This window comes from Trichomycterus rosablanca, chromosome 10, assembly GCF_030014385.1.
Source record: "Trichomycterus rosablanca isolate fTriRos1 chromosome 10, fTriRos1.hap1, whole genome shotgun sequence".
NCBI lineage: Eukaryota > Metazoa > Chordata > Actinopteri > Siluriformes > Trichomycteridae > Trichomycterus > Trichomycterus rosablanca.
Genome location: NC_085997.1, coordinates 37,804,464 through 37,826,668, shown reverse-complemented (window position 1 = coordinate 37,826,668; position 22,205 = coordinate 37,804,464). Strand labels below are relative to the sequence as shown.

The 22,205-nt window shown below is 43.6% G+C and overlaps 1 protein-coding gene across 2 annotated transcripts in view; it reads left to right on the top strand.

The window, feature by feature from the left end:
• Positions 1-5,735: 5,735 nt before the first annotated feature.
• Positions 5,736-22,205, top strand: part of kcnh4b (potassium voltage-gated channel, subfamily H (eag-related), member 4b) — a 41,883-nt gene continuing 25,413 nt past the window's right edge. For both annotated transcript variants that reach the window (XM_063003305.1, XM_063003304.1), the window contains exons 1-4: positions 5,736-5,977; positions 12,002-12,235; positions 17,857-17,988; positions 19,645-19,775. In XM_063003305.1, the coding sequence (XP_062859375.1) occupies positions 5,902-5,977; positions 12,002-12,235; positions 17,857-17,988; positions 19,645-19,775 (573 nt within the window). In that variant the 5' untranslated portion in view covers positions 5,736-5,901. The remainder of the gene's footprint in view (positions 5,978-12,001; positions 12,236-17,856; positions 17,989-19,644; positions 19,776-22,205) is intronic.

The following is a 22,205-nucleotide window of genomic DNA, read 5'->3' as shown; positions in this document are numbered from 1 at the left end:
ACAAATTAATTTATAACTTTTTTTAATGTTAATTTTTTGTTGATATTCTGTCTCTCTCTGTTAAAATAAACCTTTCATAAAAATTATAGACTGTTCAAGTCTTTGTAAGGGGGTAAACTTACAAAATCAGCAGGGGATCAAATACTTATTTCCCCCACTGTAAATAAATTTGACTTGACTTGTTCTGCAGAAAGAGTTGGAAATCAAATAAATATTATTTGCAATGCAGTGTGGGTATTATGGTTCGGAGTGGATGATAAGTCACAAATACTGTAAAGCTTGTGTGTGTGCTGATGTATTCTGATAGAAACTGTATTATGCCCCACACATTTACCCTCCTCCCCCGGGTTTCCCTTTTGTGTTCACAACAATCACAACCTGATCGAAACATCTTTCACACTACAGGATTTTGAGTCGGCTCTGTGAGCCGCTTGGATTGAGTCGTCGAACTGTTTACACGTAGCGATCGAGAGCCGAGTTTTGATCCCTGAACGAACGCCGAGTTGCTTTCGAGCTGCCACATCTGTCAGCGAGTGGAAATCAGGGCAAAAATCGTGTAGTGTGAATGTGATTACTCTTGTTTTAAAAGGTTGGTCTGACCTAAGAAAGATGTCTGTAGCTTCATTTTTGTTTTTAATTTGGACTGCAATGAGTTCTAGCAAGACATGCAAATCAAGCACGTACAAGGTTATCCTGGAGGAAAACATGTTGCCCTTGGTTCTGACAGTGTTCTCTAAGTCTGAGGATTGATCTTTCCAGCAGAACAACGCTCCTTGGAGTCAGGTCAATCAAGGTGTGACTGGAGGACCACCAGATCAAGACCCTGATATGACCAGCCTAACCTCGAGCCCTAAACCCCACTGAAAATCTCTGGCAATGTGATCATAAGGCAGGTGTGATGGTCACAAGCTGAGCTGCTTGTATTCTGTTCCAGGAGTGGAATAATAGGAGTGTTTTCTGGTATCATGGTTTGGTGACGTACTAGATCAGGGGTGCCCCCAATATGTCGATCACACAGTACACGCTGGTAGATCGCACCTCATTCAAACTGTGGACACTGTTACCAGAGCTACACCTCAGCCCACCAAAAGCACCGCTAATCTACGTAGAAAGTTTTCATCAGTAGCCAGTTTGCGCCATTTTTGCATTTTTCCTTTTGTAACCTGCACTGTTTGTGAAGATGAGAGCGCAACCGAGCACAAAAAATCCAAAAACTCTTCAAACGCTCAAACTGACATTAATATGAACTCTAGCGCCTCTGCTGGACAATTTTGGAACTTTCTGGATGAGGAAAAACATCCAAACATGAGAAAATGTGCCACATATTTGACAGCATTTTTTTGGATCGACCTGCTTGTGTGAATCAGCTTTTTCTACATGAAAATAATGAAGCGTAAATATGGGTCCACACTCACTGATGAACACTTGGAAGCTGCTTGGAAGCTGGAATGCGACACCATTCAGTGTAAATCATCAGAATAAGGTCAGTGTGATGAGGCCAACCTTAAAAAGTAGATCATGATGACCTGTCGACTGAAATAGTAGATCTCAAGCCACGAATGATGTGGGCTCCCCTATACTAGAGCCCAGGCGTAGCTTTGTAACCCTTTCCAGACTGATATATTTCAACACAGCTGTTATTCAATACCCACATCACCCCTGTGAGTAAGTAATCACAGCCCTGTCGGTCAGATCACAAAATTTAATTGGTCAGGCAATTTAGATAATTGGACACAGCCAGGTTTGATATATACCGTACTATCAAGGTCCAGTAGTTTCCTGAAATGTTTGATTCTAACCTGTGCAGATGTGTTTCTAATTTAAGATGACCACTGTAATAAAACTCAAGGTCCATCATGTGTCCACCTCCAGCAATTTACCTCTCAAGATATGTATCATTATCTTTATATCTTTATTATTATTATTATTATTATTATTCACTACATTATTAATATCTTTGTGTTTTGGCATCTTACAGGCTACACACACACACACATACACATACATACATATACATACACATACACACATACAGTGTATCACAAAAGTGAGTACACCCCTCACATTTCTGCATATATTTTATTATATCTTTTCATGGGACAACACTATAGAAATAAAACTTGGATATAACTTAGAGTAGTCAGTGTACAACTTGTATAGCAGTGTAGATTTACTGTCTTCTGAAAATAACTCAACACACAGCCATTAATGTCTAAATGGCTGGCAACATAAGTGAGTACACCCCACAGTGAACATGTCCAAATTGTGCCCAAAGTGTCAATATTTTGTGTGACCACCATTATTATCCAGCACTGCCTTAACCCTCCTGGGCATGGAATTCACCAGAGCTGCACAGGTTGCTACTGGAATCCTCTTCCACTCCTCCATGATGACATCACGGAGCTGGTGGATGTTAGACACCTTGAACTCCTCCACCTTCAACTTGAGGATGCGCCACAGGTGCTCAATTGGGTTTAGTCCATCACCTTTACCTTCAGCTTCCTCAGCAAGGCAGTTGTCATCTTGGAGGTTGTGTTTGGGGTCGTTATCCTGTTGGAAAACTGCCATGATGCCAGTTTTTGAAGGGAGGGGATCATGCTCTGTTTCAGAATGTCACAGTACATGTTGGAATTCATGTTTCCCTCAATGAACCGCAGCTCCCCAGTGCCAGCAACACTCATGCAGCCCAAGACCATGATGCTACCACCACCATGCTTGACTGTAGGCAAGATACAGTTGTCTTGGTACTTCTCACCAGGGCGCCGCCACACATGCTGGACACCATCTGAGCCAAACAAGTTTATCTTGGTCTCGTCAGACCACAGGGCATTCCAGTAATCCAAGTTCTTGGACTGCTTGTTTTCAGCAAACTGTTTGCTGGCTTTCTTGTGCGTCAGCTTCCTTCTGGGATGACGACCATGCAGACCGAGTTGATGCAGTGTGCGGCGTATGGTCTGAACACTGACAGGCTGACCTCCCACGTCTTCAACCTCTGCAGCAATGCTGGCAGCACTCATGTGTCTATTTTTTAAAGCCAACCTCTGGATATGACGCCGAACACGTGGACTCAACTTCTTTGGTCGACCCTGGCGAAGCCTGTTCCGAGTGGAACCTGTCCTGGAAAACCGCTGTATGACCTTGGCCACCATGCTGTAGCTCAGTTTCAGGGTGTTAGCAATCTTCTTATAGCCCAGGCCATCTTTGTGGAGAGCAACAATTCTATTTCTCACATCCTCAGAGAGTTCTTTGCCATGAGGTGCCATGTTGAATATCCAATGGCCAGTATGAGAGAATTGTACCCAAAACACCAAATTTAACAGCCCTGCTCCCCATTTACACCTGGGACCTTGACACATGACACCAGGGAGGGACAACGACACATTTGGGCACAATTTGGACATGTTCACTGTGGGGTGTACTCACTTATGTTGCCAGCTATTTAGACATTAATGGCTGTGTGTTGAGTTATTTTCAGAAGACAGTAAATCTACACTGCTATACAAGCTGTACACTGACTACTCTAAGTTATATCCAAGTTTCATGTCTATAGTGTTGTCCCATGAAAAGATATAATGAAATATTTGCAGAAATGTGAGGGGTGTACTCACTTTTGTGATACACTGTACATACACACACATACATACACACACACATATGCATACATGCATACGAAAACACACACACACACACACACACACACACACTAGGTGAGTGAGTTGGTCCCTTTCTGTAGTCTGTCTGAAACAAGTGTGAGTCGGCCCCAGGGACAGGGTTGTCAAGGACACTGTTGTGTGTGTGTGTGTGTGTGTGTGTGTGTGTGTGTGTGGACTCGATGTTCTAGGTTTATTCTGCCAGACAGAATAACTTATGCAAAACGGTGAGATGGAAGGTTACTGAACCAGCTCCTACTGGGGACGACGTCTTCAGGTCTCACCTCACGCCCGTTAGGGGTTTCGCATGTTTTCCATATTTTCACCTGGGTTTCCATCAGATACTCCAGTTTTCTCCACACACACACACACACACACACACACACACAGAAGAAGTTTAGTTTACTCTTAAATGACCTGTAGATGTGAGAGATTGAGTTCAGGTGTAACTATGTGATGAACTGGACTCGGTTCTGCTTGACCTGTTTGGCTTTGGCCAAGAATTTCCAAAATTAATTATTTATTTAATTAATATCTTTTGTTTGTTTATAATTTCACATAGTTTTGCCTATGGGTGGGGCTCATTACATTCTTAGTCCTGGGCATAAATCGTATAGTTCCATACTGACCAGTATGTGAAAGCATTATGCATGTACACTGATCAGCCATAACATTAAAACCATCTCCTTGTTTCTACACTCACTGTCCATTTTATCAGCTCCACTTACCATATAGCACTTTGTAGTTCTACAATTACTGACTGTAGTCCATCTGTTTCTCTGCATGCTTTGTTACCCCCTTTCATGCTGTTCTTCAATGGTCAGGACCCCCACAGGACCACCACAGAGCAGGTATTATTTAGGTGGTGGATCATTCTCAGCACTGCAGTGACACTGACATGGTGGTGGTGTGTTAGTGTGTGTTGTGCTGGTATGAGTGGATCAGACACAGCAGCGCTGCTGGAGTTTTTAAACACCTCGCTGTCACTGCTGGACTGAGAATAGTCCACCAACCAAAAATATCCAGCCAACAGCGCCCCGTGGGCAGCGTCCTGTGACCACTGATGAAGGTCTAGAAGATGACCGACTCAAACAGCAGCAATAGATGAGCGATCGTCTCTGACTTTACATCTACAAGGTGGACCAACTAGGTAGGAGTGTCTAATAGAGTGGACGGTGAGTGGACACGGTTTAGCTTTTCAATGGGCGCAAGGCACACAGTAACACCCTGGACGGGGTGCCAGTCCACCGCAGGGCAGACACACATACACACATTCACCTATAGGGCAATTTTGCATCTCCAATTAATCTGACTGCATGTTTTAGGACTGTGGGAGGAAACCGGAGCTTCCGGAGGAAACCCACACAGACACAGGGAGAACATGCAAACTCCGCACAGAAAGGACCCGGACCACCCTGTCTGGGCATCGAACCCAGGACCATCTTGCTGTAAGGCGGCAGTTCTACACACCGAGCCACGTGCCGCCCAAAATTAAAAACTGACTTTATTTATTTGATTTGAATACTTTCTACTGGGAGTAAAGAACATGAGGCAGAAACACGACTCGAACTGTTTACTCCAAGGTGCCAAGGTGATAAACGGTTCCCAGTTCAGTCACTTATTCTTACCAAACAGCATCAAAGAGTCGTTTAACTTCTGCATGTTTTAGAAACCAGGGAAATTGGAAATGGAGGAAATCTATGGTTCAGGATGCATGGTGCTGTCCAAATTCTAAACTGTAGTAAGAAAGGATAGAAATACAAGAGAGAGAGAGAGAAAGAGAGAGAGAGACTGGGGAGTGGGAGAGACTCAAAATGAAGTGTAGTGGAGAGGTGGAGGGACACACACAGAGATGCTGAACCTCCATCGGACAAACGTCGAGGAGGACGACAATAAGACGGGCGCAGACAAAAGGAAACAGAAATGGACCGAAGAAGGAAGAAATGAAGGTGGAACAGCCTTAAAAAAAACAGACATTTAAATTTAATCACTCCAGAACAAAGGAATAAAAGCAACTCGTTAAGACAGACGTGATTAAAGAAGAAAAGAGGACAGTGTGATCAGTTCTTTGTCTTTACTTCTGTGTACGAGGGGGCATCCCTCCAACGTTCACCCCATGGGGTAGCCCAGCACCACCTGGTGCCCTCAACTCAGGCAGAATGGAGTGAGGAGCAAACGGGGAGCCTGACGGATCAAGATAGTATGTGTTTATTCTGGAATTGACGCGCACACTCGCACGGGCATCATCACCATGCCAGTGATGAAGGGGCTCCTGGCACCCCAAAACACTTTCCTGGATACCATCGCCACACGCTTCGATGGAACCCGTGAGTAACACACACACTTACACACACACACCTCTTTTAATTTAAGAGCAATATTATGTGTACTGGGTTGGATTACACCCTGGATAGTGCTCCACTCTTTGTGACACATTTAGGGGCAATAAATAGATTTTGGAAGGTACGAGAAAGCTTGAGCGTTTAGAGAAGCTGCCTGACATGCAAGACGAATGACAGACGGTCAGTGAAGGCAGGGATGAAACCCAGCTTAACAGACCCGTGCTGCCCATCTGCGCTCTTTTGCATGTCATTTGAATGCTGTCGCATCTGACCTGTCAACTGCATGACTGAATTCAATCCCAAAAGTTTCACTTCAGGATGATCAGACCACAACACTCCACTACGTTTTGAGCCTCCCTGAGTATTAAAGTTCAAGCATCTTCGTCACAACTCTTCCATGAAGGATGATGCAATGTTATGCATATGATTGATCCACAAACAGTCTTGATTCCTCAGTCTGCACCTCAGATAGAGGATCAGTTGGTGTTACCTTTGATATTTTAATGAGAGTTTGGGGGAAGAGAGGGCAGCCTGACCTGGGCAGCGTGTCTGTCATTTCGTTTTTTTTATCACTTCTTAATGAAGTACTGAACTGAGCATATATAACTTTTTAAACCTCAAATTAACAACTCATAATAAACTACTGTATATAATAAAAATATTGACACTGATCAACCATGACATTAAAACCACCTCCTTGTTTCTACACTCACTGTACATTTTATCAGCTCCACTTACCATATAGAAGCACTTTGTAGTTCTACAATTACTGACTGTAGTCCACCTGTTTCTCTGCATGCTTTGTTTGCCTCCTTTCGTGCTGTTCTTCAGTGGTCAGGACCCCCACAGGACCCCCACAGAGCAGGTATTATTTAGGTGGTGGATCATTCTCAGCGCTGCAGTGACACTGACATGGTGGTGGTGTGTTAGTGTGTGTTGTGCTGGTATGAGTGGATCAGACACAGCAGCGCTGCTGGAGTTTTTAAACACCTCACTGTCACTGCTGGACTGAGAATAGTCCACCAACCAAATATATCCAGACAACAGCACCCCATGGGCAGCGTCCTGTGACCACTGATGAAGGTCTAGAAGATGACCGACTCAAACAGCAGCGATAGATGAGCGATCGTCTCTGACTTTACATCTACAAGGTGGACCAACTAGGTAGGAGTGTCTAATAGAGTGGACAGTGAGTGGACACGGTATTTAAAAACTCCAGCAGCGCTGCTGTGTCTGATCCACTCATACCAGCACAACACACACTAACACACCACCACCATGTCAGTGTCACTGCAGTGCTGAGAATGATCCACCACCTAAATAATACCTGCTCTGTGGGGGTCCTGTGGGGGTCCTGACCATTGAAGAACAGCATGAAAGGGGGCTAACAAAGCATGCAGAGAAACAGTCAGTAATTGTAGAACTACAAAGTGCTTCTATATGGTAAGTAAAGCTGATAAAATGGACAGTGAGTGTAGAAACAAGGAGGTGGTTTCCATCAGTGACTCTCCTTCTCTTTTAATTTGTCTTAATTTGTGTTCCATGTTGTTTTGTACCTTCCTGAACTCCTGGGAGTACACAGTTCTGACTAGAACACTGTGTCAAGGGAACCAGTACCTGTGTGTTTACATGTGTGTGTGTGTGTGTGTGTGTGTGTGTGTGGTTGTCAAGTAACAAAAGTGTTTGTACCCCTGAGATCCTGGGTCATTCTTACTCGACGTTGCTGCTACATATTACAATCAAAATCCAGTAATTATTAATTTACTCATTTGTCTTTAATCGCAATTCAGGCCAATAGGGAATGTACTGGGTCTGTGGAGACCCAGAAACACTGCAAAGGGGAAGAAATTTCTTTTAGTCAGGGTGTAAACCCAGCAAAGGTCAGCTTCTAAACCAGGGGTGGGCAAACCTTTTGGCTCAAGGGCCACATATAATATAAATGACCACTTAAAGAATGGATATCTGTGTATAGAGACGATAGACTTGACATTAGCAAGGGTTGGTGTTTGGAGTGCGCCATCTAGTAAAATAAACTAAAAAGCAGGGTACTGCAGAAAAAGGTGAAATGAACGCGGTCTTTAGGGCAATTTATGGCCGGATTATACAGCCTACTGGGACATATATGGCCTGTAGATGTGGTTTGCCCACCACTGGTCTACCCCTATGGCACTGGCAAGCTTGCGTGACTGTGATAGTAACACCAAAGCTACCAGCAGTTTGTAATTCATGGCAGATCTGCCTTTATATTGGTTCCCAGATTACATCCATCTGGATTGTTCTGTGTTCTGATTAACGAGTGCAGTTAAACCAACTCTACGTCTCTGACCAATCACCAATGAGAAATTAGTAAAGGTTGTTAAGGTCACAGTCACTGAAAAAGGCAGAAGAAATCATGTTACTTATCGAGTGAATGTGACCTCAACTGTACAAAAATCCACCGAGTAGGAAGAAACCAAAATACCTGGATATGACCCACACAGCGTTAAGGGAACATATCACGCTGCTAACAGACAGTGACGGCAGGCAAGGTCCCCTTAGGACTCACATGATGACACTGATTATTTGTGACATAATAAAATGACTGTTGAGGTAGTTTGCTATGCTGATATAAGAAAATAACTGTTTATTGTATACTACATTAAGGCTGAACCCCAGAAACAAAACAAATTGCATTAAAAGCCAGGTTCAGACTGAACAGGTTTGAGAGGAACATTCTCACTGATGATACTCTGACATTCAGACAGCAGTTATGATACTGTGTTATAAGCAGTGATTAAGGTGTTCATTTGTACGGTTGCAGCAAGAACCAGTGATAATGCTTTTGGGAACGTAAATACCCTGGTAATGGGTAAGATTGGGGTAGCGACCAGAGTTATTGGATAAAGTTGTAATGAGGGTTGGTATTAATAAGTTAAAATAAGGACTGGTGTTAATGGGTAAATGTAGGAAAATGTGGTGTTAATGAGTTAGGTTGGAATAAGAAGTGATGTTAATGGGTAAAACTGGAGAAAAGACTGGTGTTAATGGGTCAAGTTGGAATAAGAACTGGCATTAATGGGTAAGGTTGGAGTATGGACTGTTACTAATGGGTAAGGTTAGAGTAGGGACTGGTGTTAAAGTTGAAGTAGGGAGTGTTATTAATGGGTAAGGTTGGAGTAGGGAGTGTTATTAATGGGTAAGGTTGGAGTAAGGACTGGTATTAATGGGTAAGGTTGGAGTAAAAACTGGTGTTGATGAATACGGTTGGAAAAAGAAGTGGTATCAATGGGTAAGGTTGGAGTAGGGAGTGGTATTAATGGGTAAAGTTGTAGTAAGGACTGGTGTTAATGGGTAAGGTTAAAGTAGGGAGTGGTATTAATGGAAAAGGGTTGAGTAAAGAGTGGTGTTAATGGATAAGATTTGAGTAAGGACTGGTATTTATGGGTAAGGTTGGAGTAAAGACTGGTATTAATGGGCAAGGTTGGAGTAGGGACTGGTATTAATGGGCAAGGTTGGAGTAGGGACTGGTATTAATGGGTAAGGTTGGAGTAGGGAATGGTATTAATGGGTAAGGTTGGAGAAGGGAGTGGTATTAATGGGTAAGGTTGTAATAGGGAGTGGTATTAATGGGTAAGTTTGGAGTAAAGACTGGTATTAATGGGTAAGGTTGAAGTAAGGAGTGGTATTAATGGGTAAGGTTGGAGAAGGGAGTGGTATTAATGGGTAAGGTTGGAGTAGGGAGTGGTATTAATGGGTAAGGTTGGAGTAGGGACTGGTATTAATGGGTAAGGTTGGAGTAGGGAGTGGTATTAATGGGTAAGGTTGGAGTAGGGACTGGTATTAATGGGTAAGGTTGGAGTAGGGAGTGGTATTAATGGGTAAGGTTGAAGTAGGGAGTGGTATTAATGGGTAAGGTTGGAGTAGGGAGTGGTATTAATGGGTAAGGTTGGAGTAGGGAGTGGTATTAATGGGTAAGGTTGAAGTAGGGAGTGGTATTAATGGGTAAGGTTGGAGTAGGGAGTGGTATTAATGGGTAAGGTTGGAGTAGGGAGTGGTATTAATGGGTAAGGTTGGAGTAAAGACTGGTGGTAATGGGTAAAGTTGGAATGAAGACTGGTGGTAATGGGTAAGGTTGGAATGAAGACTGGTGGTAATGGGTAAGGTTGGAACGAGGACTAATGCTAGGGTAAGGTTGAAATGAGGTCTTTTTCCCCCAATTTAGTCATGTCCAATTCCCCATGACAGCTTCCTCTGACACATGTGCATGTAATGCTGAAGTAAGGACATGGTGCTCATGGGTAATGTTGGCATGATGGCTGGCGATAATGAATCCGGTTCTCGGGTTGTTTCCCGTGAAAGTAAGTCTCAGCAAAAATGAGTTGAAGAAATGATCTGTAGCTGCCATTCAGCTATCTCGCTGTGCCAGTGTGTTTCCTTCCTCATTACTTACACACACTACACACACACTACACACTACACACACACTACACACACATTACACACACACACACACCCTGAAGACAGAACAGTTTTCTTCCTCACAGCAGTTTTAAAGCAAATCTCACCGCTGCCCAAAATAGCTCCACACAGTTACCCAGGAGATCCGAACTGAAGCGCCGTGAGCTTCCTAATCACGAAAACGCAACTTTAATCTGTCACTGAACCTTGATCCTTGTGACCGAGGAGTCATTAAGATTTTACTGAACATCTCTTAAACCTGATTAGAATCCATGGCTTACAGTCCAGATACATCACAGTTGTTGAAAATTCCTGATATTCCCTCACATTTCTTTATCATTAAGTTCTCTCTGTGTAGACTCATGGGGTCAGACTCGATCTCTAACAAAATTTAATCTGGAGAAACGTTGACTGGATGTAGCTTGGTTGTATTAGCCAATCAATGCCTCTTTAAGGTTGTGCGTCGAACTAAAACATTGTGCTAAATAGTACGTCTAACTACAAGCAGCTCCTAACGATGGTATAAATACACATATACAGTAGACCCTTGTTCTTAAGTGAAAATGTTCGTTAGTTAAACCTATTTTTCCCATTAGAAATAATGTAAATAGAATTAATCCGTGCCAGACCTCCCAAACCCCCCCTGCACGAGTCGAGTTCATACACTGACGGGCACTGTGCACGGAGGGCCACACCCCCATCAGCATTATTCCTCAGCCCTGTGCAGGCGCCAGCAGTCAGCCAGCAGGGGCCGCAGTCGCACCAGTTATGAGGAACTATGATCCGACTTTTTACCCCTAACCCTGAACAACAGTCAATCGTTGTTCATGCAGCCGCCCAGCCCAGTCGGAAGGCAGAGCTGAGATTCGATATGATGTATTCCCAACTCTGGTGCGCTAGCAGACTTTACCGCTGCGCCACTTGAGCGGCGACCGTCATGGACTATTTTGTATCTCCAGTTCGCCTCACTTGCACGTCTTTGTACTGTGGGAGGAAACCGGAGCTCCTGGAGGAAACCCACACAGGCACGGGAGAACATGCAAACTCCACACAGAAAGGACCCGGACCGCTCCACCTGGGGATCGAACCCAGGACCTTCTTGCTGTGAGGCGACAGTGCTACCCACTTAGCCACCGTGCCACCCGCCAGGACATTTAAAAATGTTTGACAGTTTGCGAGGGTTTAGATTAATCAATCAATCAATTAATCAATTAATCAACTATTGTACCCATTTTGGAGCTACATTTGCTGTCATCTAGATTACATATTTTTAGGGACATCCCTCCTTGTTTTATGAAGTCAATGCCAGGCCATATTCAGTAGGACTTTGTAGTAAGAGAGGACAGGTGCTAGACTGACTGACATGTGTCCTATTGACCTTTTTGGTCTGTCATATTTTCCAGATAAATGTTTGATATTCAGGGTTAAAATTCTGCATCTATTATTCAGGATGAAATTGCTGTTATTAGACGATAAATTCAAGTCGCGATTTTCTGTCTCAAAAAAGAGAAGCTCATTTTCTCAGCTGACAGAATGAATTAACATCTAAACCTCTCTGTGTTTGCCCTGCAGACAGTAACTTCCTGTTGGGTAATGCCCAGGGGCACCGTGGGTACCCCATCGTGTACTGCTCGGATGGGTTCTGTGAGCTCACGGGCTTCGCGAGGACCGAGGTGATGCAGAAGAACTGCAGCTGCAGGTTCCTGTACGGAGCGGGTACCAGCGATCAGGTGGCACAGGGGATGGAAAAAGCACTGGAGGGGAAGGAGGAGTACCAGGCCGAGGTGCAGTTCTACAGAAAAGATGGTGAGACTTTTAACACACAGCCACTGTTTTCACACCCACCGCCAGTGTGGGAGTCGAGCAGAAGTGAAGGTCGCTAGAAAGTGCACAGAGGAGTCTGAGTTTATTTAAACAGCCAGGATTATTCTTAGTAGCCTGTAAAATATTCAAACCCATTTCTAAAAAAGTTGGGACACAATACAAAGAAATCTGTGATTTTAATTATCTTACATCTTTATCTAACTGATAAAGTGGAAGGAAAAGATTTCCAGTGTTTTCACTGATCAGCTTCATTGTAGAATTTAGAATTTGATGCCTACACCACACTCCAAAAAAGTTGGGACGGGGGCGTGATCCCTCCCGTGTTGGCTTTTGCAGCTTTCACTAATAACAGTCAGGATGGTCCTTTTTGTATTTGTCATGGAGAAATCAATGTCTTTTTTTTTTTTCAAATAAAAAACCCCCACTTTTTTACTGTCCTTTAGTCCATCTGAGATGAGCTCGGGTCCAGAGAACTCAGTGGTGTTTCTGCACAGAATTGATGTCTGGCTTTTTCTGTGTAAAAGAGTTTCAGGTTGCATTTCTTAATGCAGCGGCGGACTGTGTTAAACAACAACAGTTTTCTAAAGTACTCACGATCATTAAGTACTAGCTTTTCCAGATTCCCTAAATCTTTTTACAATATTATGTAAGGTAGATGAGGGCGACACGGTGGGTAGCACTGATCTAAAAAAGTTAGGACACAATACAAAGAAATCTATTATTTTAATTATCTTACATCTTTATCTAAGTGATAAAGTAGAAAGGAAATATTTCCAGTGTTTTCACTGATCAGCTTCATTGTAGAATTTAGAATTTGATGCCTCCACCACACTCCAGAAAAGTCAGGACAGGGGCGTGATCCCTCCAGTGTTCCATCAGCATTCCTATTAATGAGACTTTTTAATGCTTTGGGAACTGAGGACACTAATCGTTGCCGTTTTGTGAATGGATTTGTCCTCCGTTCTTGCTCGATACGAGACTTCAGCTGCCTGTTGTCGCCATTGTCTGATTCTCTTCTTCATGATGCGCCGGACATTTTCAATAGGACACAGATCTGAACTGCAGGCAGGCCAGTCAAGCACACACACTCTGTAGCACATACACAGTGAGACCTGGAATTGTCTTGCTGAAATAATCATGGACTTTATGGGAAAAGACGTTGCTTTGATGGCAATTAAAATGTACTTATTTGCATCAATGGTACCTTCACACCCATGCTGCAGGCACTGATGCTCCCCTGTACCTGACAGTTGTTGGGCTTTTGCAGCTTTCACTAGTAACAGTCTGGATGGTCCTTTAGTTTATCTGAGATGAGCTCATATCCAGAGAACTCTATAGGGCTTTAACATAGAATTGATGTCTGGCTTTTTCTGTGTAAAAGAGTTCCAGGTTGCAATTCTTTACACAGCGGCGGACTGTGTTAAACAACAACAGTTTTCTGAATTACTCATGCTCATTAAGTACTAGCTTAGTACTTAGTACTAGTAGATGAGGGTGGCACAGTGGCTAAGTGAGTAGCACTGTCGCCTCACAGCAAGAAGGTCCTGGGTTCGGGTCCGGGTCCTTTCTGTGTGGAGTTTGCATGTTCTCCCCGTGTCTGCTTGGGTTTCCTCTGGCTGCTCCGGTTTCGTTCCACAGTACAAAGACGTGCAAATGAGGTGAATTGGAGATACAAAATTGTCCATGACTGTGTTTAATATTAAACTTGTGAACTGATGAAGCTTGTGTAATGAGTAACTACTGTACCGTCGTAAAACATGACGTTAAAATCCAAATAAACAAACAAACAAACATTTAAGCTAGCTATACCCAAATTATTCACGATCTTGTGTCTTTTTTGTAAGGTTCTGTGGCGTCAGTGGTACTTACCACTCTTCCCTGATGTCACAGAGCCTTACAGAGCTCAGTAGAGGAAGGCCTTAAATAATAGGCCTTCCAATTAGGGCGAATTGCCTGCAGCTGTGGGCTGGCTTACTTAAGCCAGCTCTGCACAGCAGCGGGTGTCGCACCTTTTGTCTGCTTTTGTTTCTTTTGTTTGTTTTTTCAGTTCGCTGGTGGCAGCGCATCCACGCTTTTATAGGCCAGACGGTATCCCCTGGTGGCATGTGCCATTAGGGTGTGTAGACTGCAAGGTCGAGGTAACATCTTTATTTAGCCTATTGCTTTAGCGTGGTGCGACGCCGTGCAGCCCTCGTGCTGCCTTTTCTTTGTTCGGTTAGCGTTAGCGGTGCGGCTAAACAGCAAGCGATATCGCTTGCAGCCGTATCCGCATTATCCTCTCAGCTTAAGTGGTCATTTTGTTTCGTAACCGCTGGGTGGCGAGGCCGTTAAGTGTTCGGCTCTCGCGTCAACATCCCCGGTTCGAATCCGCACTTCTGAGGCTGTCTAACTGATTTGTTCTATTCTTCTCTTTTCAGATCGGCGAACTTCATTAGCTGTAACCTTCAGCGAAGCCACGCCGATCGCGTTCTTCCCGTAGCCCACCGCCGTGCGGGGGGCTATTGATGTCCGGGAGTCCTTAACTCCCGTGTCATATTGCTGTAGTGCCTTAGCGCTTTCAGCTTGGTGGGTTAGTAACTGCCTGATGGTGATGCCGTCAAGCGCTCGGCTATAACGCCATTACCCGGTTTACACCCACCGCTTTATTCTCAGCGATAGTGGGATTAGTAACTGCCTGATGGTGATGCCGTCAAGCGCTCGGCTATAACGCCATTACCCGGTTTACACCCACCGCTTTATTCTCAGTGATAGTGGGATTAGTAACTGCCTGGTGGTGATGCCGTCAAGCGCTCGGCTATAACGCCATTACCCGGTTCATACCCACCGCTTTATGTTTCAGCGCCTGTAGGTTCAGTAACTGCCTGATGGTGATGCCGTCAAGCGCTCGGCTATAACGCCATTACCCGGTTCATACCTAGCGCTTTATCTTCAGCGTCTACACACACCCCCTCACCCGCGCTACGTTAGCGCGGTGGCAACACAACCGCCATGCACCGGCGCGACCCGGGTTCGCGCCTTGCATTAATCTTTGTTTTCCTTTTTCAGTTTTCGTTGCCTGCATCGCCCAGCGGTCTCCAGCGGGGTTCATTATTGGTTTTGTTTTTGTTTTGTGTTTTGTGTTTAATTTTTCATTTAAAAAATAAAATTATTATTTAAGTTAATCTCCGCACTTGAGTCCTTACTCTCCCACGTGACAGAAAGGTGCGACCATTTCTGGACTCAGCGGAGAACCCCTGTTCTCTCCCAAAACATTTTTTGGGGGGGCACTCCCCCGGTTGCCTGTGGTGGCCTGGGGGAATTGGACCGCTGGGCTAGAGACCTCAGGAGAGGTCTCTTTAAGGAGGGGGTACTGTAAGGTTCTGTGGCGTCAGTGGTACTTACCACTCTTCCCTGATGTCACAGAGCCTTACAGAGCTCAGTAGAGGAAGGCCTTAAATAATAGGCCTTCCAATTAGGGCGAATTGCCTGCAGCTGTGGGCTGGCTTACTTAAGCCAGCTCTGCACAGCAGCGGGTGTCGCACCTTTTGTCTGCTTTTGTTTCTTTTGTTTGTTTTTTCAGTTCGCTGGTGGCAGCGCATCCACGCTTTTATAGGCCAGACGGTATCCCCTGGTGGCATGTGCCATTAGGGTGTGTAGACTGCAAGGTCGAGGTAACATCTTTATTTAGCCTATTGCTTTAGCGTGGTGCGACGCCGTGCAGCCCTCGTGCTGCCTTTTCTTTGTTCGGTTAGCGTTAGCGGTGCGGCTAAACAGCAAGCGATATCGCTTGCAGCCGTATCCGCATTATCCTCTCAGCTTAAGTGGTCATTTTGTTTCGTAACCGCTGGGTGGCGAGGCCGTTAAGTGTTCGGCTCTCGCGTCAACATCCCCGGTTCGAATCCGCACTTCTGAGGCTGTCTAACTGATTTGTTCTATTCTTCTCTTTTCAGATCGGCGAACTTCATTAGCTGTAACCTTCAGCGAAGCCACGCCGATCGCGTTCTTCCCGTAGCCCACCGCCGTGCGGGGGGCTATTGATGTCCGGGAGTCCTTAACTCCCGTGTCATATTGCTGTAGTGCCTTAGCGCTTTCAGCTTGGTGGGTTAGTAACTGCCTGATGGTGATGCCGTCAAGCGCTCGGCTATAACGCCATTACCCGGTTTACACCCACCGCTTTATTCTCAGCGATAGTGGGATTAGTAACTGCCTGATGGTGATGCCGTCAAGCGCTCGGCTATAACGCCATTACCCGGTTTACACCCACCGCTTTATTCTCAGTGATAGTGGGATTAGTAACTGCCTGGTGGTGATGCCGTCAAGCGCTCGGCTATAACGCCATTACCCGGTTCATACCCACCGCTTTATGTTTCAGCGCCTGTAGGTTCAGTAACTGCCTGATGGTGATGCCGTCAAGCGCTCGGCTATAACGCCATTACCCGGTTCATACCTAGCGCTTTATCTTCAGCGTCTACACACACCCCCTCACCCGCGCTACGTTAGCGCGGTGGCAACACAACCGCCATGCACCGGCGCGACACGGGTTCGCGCCTTGCATTAATCTTTGTTTTCCTTTTTCAGTTTTCGTTGCCTGCATCGCCCAGCGGTCTCCAGCGGGGTTCATTATTGGTTTTGTTTTTGTTTTGTGTTTTGTGTTTAATTTTTCATTTAAAAAATAAAATTATTATTTAAGTTAATCTCCGCACTTGAGTCCTTACTCTCCCACGTGACATTTTTGAACTGATTTATGATTCTCACCTGACGTTTGGTACAAATTAGTGAACCAAGAACCATCACTATGTGTACAGTCTGATTCTTTGGTGGATCCTCCTTGTATACCCAATCTTGACTCCCTCATCTATTACTAATTTACCTGCTCATTGTGGAACCTTTCAAAACTCTGTAACTTCAAGATTCTATCAACTTTTCACTCTTATTTTGCTCCTGTCCCAACTTTTTGGAGTGTGTTGCAGGCACCAAATTCTAAAAGTGTTTATAATTAGAAAACACAATGAAGTTGATCTGTAAAAACATTAGAAATAAAGAGATTTAACAAACCACAGATTTTTTCTTTTTACTACATTTTACTACACGTCCCAACTTTTTCAGAACTGGAGTTTGTAAAACTCACTAATGGTTAACCGTCTCACTTAAAGGTTCTACAGAAACCATTTGCCATTACTATAATTTAAAGAGATGAGAAAAGTATAGAGATATGTATAGGCTTACAAAGCCAGTTCTAAGGCTATGGGACTTCACTGTACCACAGCAAGACCCAATATTTACAATAAAATATTATTATTATTATTGTAATTATTATTAATAAGACAAATTATAATTTACTTTTTATTATTTATTATTCTAGATGAAATGATTTCACAGCTATTTTATTAGGTTGGATTTATTCTCATTACACTGTAATTACTGTCCACATAAACATGATGTACATGAACAATCAAATATTGTCTTTTTTAAAGCTTCTAATCCTGTGTCTCATTTTCCATCACTGGTTCAGACATTTTGGGGGTTTTTATTTTCACTTAGAACTAACTTTATATTATGTTAGATACTGCTGAGGAGACCTCATTGGTCATGAGATTTAATGCATGATTTTTTTTGTCCTGTAGGAACGTCGTTCTGGTGTTTGTTGGACATCGTTCCTATAAAGAATGAGAAAGGAGAGATGGTGCTTTTTCTTTTCTCCTTTAAAGATGTGACGGACACACATGGCAAGAACCATCACGGAGATAAAAGAGACGGTATGATCCAAATCTCACACAACAACAACATAATATAATAATATGAAGGATCTTCAAAAAGTTTCCTCACTTGTATATGTTGGTTATAAGCGGTGAGGGCGGGACAGGAGGAGTAATAATCGGTCCTGTCTGAGAGACTGAGAGACGCTTATAGTCCGGATTTAGCTCCAGCTGATTTACACCTTTTTGGAATCTTAGAGTAGCTTTAAGGGGAAGAAGATTTTCATATGATGATGATGTGAAAGCAGCGGCGCATTAGTGGCTACGAGCTCAACCAAAAACATTTTGTGCTGACGGCATTAAAATGATACAACGCTGGAAAAATGCATCGAAAGGTGATGATGTAGAAATGATGAGTGATGTAATTTGTTTTTAAATTCTTAATAAATAGAGTTAACAAAGTGCGGAAACTTTTTGAAGAACCCTCGTAATATAACAAATCATACACACTACTACTAACATTTCCATTTACATATTCACAGTGATAGTGATTAAGTTTTTTGTTAGGCCTATTTATCATCATTACTATTATTTTATACCTCAGTCATGTCTTTTAGAACCCTGGCACATCCTGCCCAAGTCACCCCGACCTACAACCTTAAATATGCAGAAGATAATGTGAATTTTACTATAAATTGTTGTCAGATTTATTTAACATTTCACCAAAGTATTAAAGCTTATCTTCAACAAACATTTTAACCACACATGCTGAATCTTAAACGACTTTATCTTCACTGCGCAGGACAGTTGAGTACAAGCCACAGAAATACAGTGGTACAGTGGTAGCCTAGTTGGTAGAGCTTTGGACTATCAATCAAAAGGTTGAGAGTTCGAATCCTGGCTCTGCCATGCTGCCACTGTTGGGCCAATAAGGGGTGCCATACAATATCTGACCCTGTGCTCTGACCCCAGCTCCTAAACAAGCTGGGATATGTGGATAAAGAATCTGACTGTACTGAACACATGTATCTGTGTATATGACAGATAAAGGTGTTCTATATCTATTCTATTCTAAATAAATGTATCTGTTTGGGCCTGGGTTCGAATCCTTGCCCAATGGATCTACATCCTTTCTGTGTGGAGTTAGCATGTTCTCCCTATGTCCCTGTGGGTTTCCTTCAGGAGCTCCGGTTTCCAAAAGTCCAAAGACATGCAGTCAGGTGAACTGGAACTACTACAACTGTCTTAAGTATATATGTGTGTGTGTGTGTGTGTGCTTGTCTGTTTGCCCTGTGATGGACTGGTGGCCTGTCCGGGGTGTTTCATGCCTTTTGCTTGATGAATACGACCCACTGTGAACCTGACCAGGATAAAGTGGTAGTAAAACAGACATTGAATGAACGAACGAAGTAAATAAACTGTATAACCACATTTGATATATGTACTGATAGATTACAGGGACGGTGGTAGCCTAGTGGTTAGGGTTTAGGCTATCAATCAGAAGATTGTCGGTTCAAATCCAGCCACTGCTATGCAGCCACTGTTGGGCCATTGAGCTCCAGGGGCTTCATAGAATATCTGACCCTGCACTCTGACCCCAGCTCCCAAACAAGCTGTGATATGTGGATAAAGAATCTGATTGTACTGTACATGTGTATGTGTATATATGACACATAAAGACGTTCTATTCTTTGTGTTGTGTTGTGTTGTGTGTAGACGATCAGCATCAGAGCGGGAAAAGCAGCAGCTCACGTTTCACTGATGCCGGCTGGCGCAGACACTCCGTCCTCTGTCAGATCACCAGTCAGTTCAGACGCGGAGGGAAAAACGACGTCAACCTGAGCAGCGTGAGTCTCTATGAACACTTTATTTGATTATGGACATGATGATGGTTTATCGAAGCCAACAACTAAAGCTCAGCTCAGTGGTTTAAGGTCCTTAAGATTTTTTCTTAGACATTTTAGACAATCATCGACTCAAAAACTAAAAGTTGGGAGCTCAGGTGGTGCACACTAGATCTGACAAGTTGTAGCCTAGCAGTTAAGGTACTGAACTTGCAATCAAAAGGTTGTTGGTTTAAGCCTCACCACTGCCAGGTTGCCACTGTTGGGCCCTTGAGCAAGGCCCTTAATCCTCAATTGCTTAGTCAATACACTGTCACAGTACTGTAAGTCGCTTTGGATAAAAGCGTCTGCTAAATGGCAAAAATGTAAATGCAAATCTTGAACTTATGAGTTCGAATCTCAACTCTGCTACCGGCAGGCTGGGCGCCTACACGGACAATGTACAATTGGTTCATTTGTCAGAGTTGGATGTCGAAGGGAATTCCTCATAACTGCTGCGATTGCGACCACGGCACTGCACAGAGACGAGGGATAATGGAGATCGCTGTGTGACTCTCCATATGCAACACTGAGTCCCATATGAACTCGTCTTGTGCAGGTGAAAAGAAGCGGTCGGCTACTGCACATGTGTGTTAGTCACGGCTCTCCTCGGTCAGGAGTGGAGGTCAGCATTGTTAGAGAGGGAATAAAATGTAATTCGGTAATTGGACATGACTAAATTATGAGTCACATTAATGTAAAATAAATTTAGCAGACGCTTTTATCCCAAGCGACTTACATTACAGATTAGGGCTGCAGCTATCGATTATTTTTGTAATCGAGCATTCTATAGATTATTCCAGCGATTAATCGAGTAATCGGATAAGAAATACTTTTGCTTTAATAAAGAGCAAAAATAAATACATATAAGATTAAATAAGACGCGTCTCTTAAAACAAACTGCACATTTTTATTCCTGCATACAGGACAGTTTAAAAAGAACATTTTTGAAATGCAAAAAATGCAATAAATCAAATTACTTTTAAAATGTAAACAGGCACCTAAAACTAAGGCATAAATAATAATAAACAATAAAACATAAATATAACTTGCCTCTAATTTGTGCAACTTTCAGAACTAAAAGTTTCAGCTACAGCTCAGGCAGAACATAAAGCTTTAATATTATTAATATTTAGTTGGGAGGTTTTGTGGTGTTTGTAGGAGGTTCTGTCAGAATTGTATCTCCTAGATGAGGTGGATTTGGTGTTTGTGTGTGTGTACGTGTGTGTGTGCCTAAACCTTCAAAAAAGCCCGTGGTGGTTGCGATGAAGAAAAGTAAACGTATCAACACGACGTGCTGATGGTCTGGATGTTGTTCTGAGTTTTCGTTTTTTCCAGCTTAAAATGATCTCAAACTTTCTGTGGTTTTCTCTGCCCAGTCTCCTGTTCGATATTTTCTCTCTCTCTCCATTTTGCAGTCTGCGCTATCAAATCTCGGCTGCGTCCGAAATTGCACTTTCATACTGAACAGTACGCAGGAGCGGCGAGCGTGTCCACATACGTAGTATTAATTGAACTGTACGTGAAATTTACCCGGTTTAAGTCCTGTTAAGTACTGTTTAAGTATGAGATTTGGGACGCAGCCCTCGGCTTCTTCACGTCACCTGACCACAGCGTGAACGCGAGCTGTATATAGTCGTATGGATTAAACGATGCCTTGATGCAAAAAATTTGCATAGATGACTTTTAGCAATCGAATTACTCGAGAGGAATCGTTTCAGCCCTAGTACGGATACAGTATACAGTCTGAGCAATTGAGGGTTACAACAGCAGCAACTTGGCAGTGATGGGGCTTGAACCAGCGACCTTTTGATACTAGTCCAGTACCTTAACCACTAGGCTATGACTTGCCCATATATTTACATCATATTGACATTTGTGGCATTTAGCAGATGCTGTTGTCCAAAGCGACTTACAATTATGACTGAATAGAGTTTTAGAGCAATTGAGGGTTAAGAGTGTTGCTCAGTGGGGCTTAAACCAACAACCTTCTGATTACTAGTCCAGAACCTTTACTGCTGAGCTACCACTACCTTCTATCTATCTTGTTGTTGGGTGTATACGGGAGTAAGTTACATAACAGGTTCCTTCCTAAACTGTTTATCAGGATGGTGAGATGAGGTGGCATTAATAAACTAAATAAATCACTCCAGGACGCTCGATTAAAGCAAAATAATGAACTCCACGTCGCCACGCCCAGTTGAAGCACTTTCCCTTTCCCGCTCAGCAGGAGCGTATCTGTCTCGGCTCTGCAGCCGCTCATTTAGCAGATGTTGTGGCCGAGCGCAGATTTTGTTCTATTTGTGAATCTAATCAGTGGTTGGGGTAATTTTATGTGTCACGGGGGCAGAACAGCCGGGTAATGAACTGTACCATCACTAATCCATACACCGT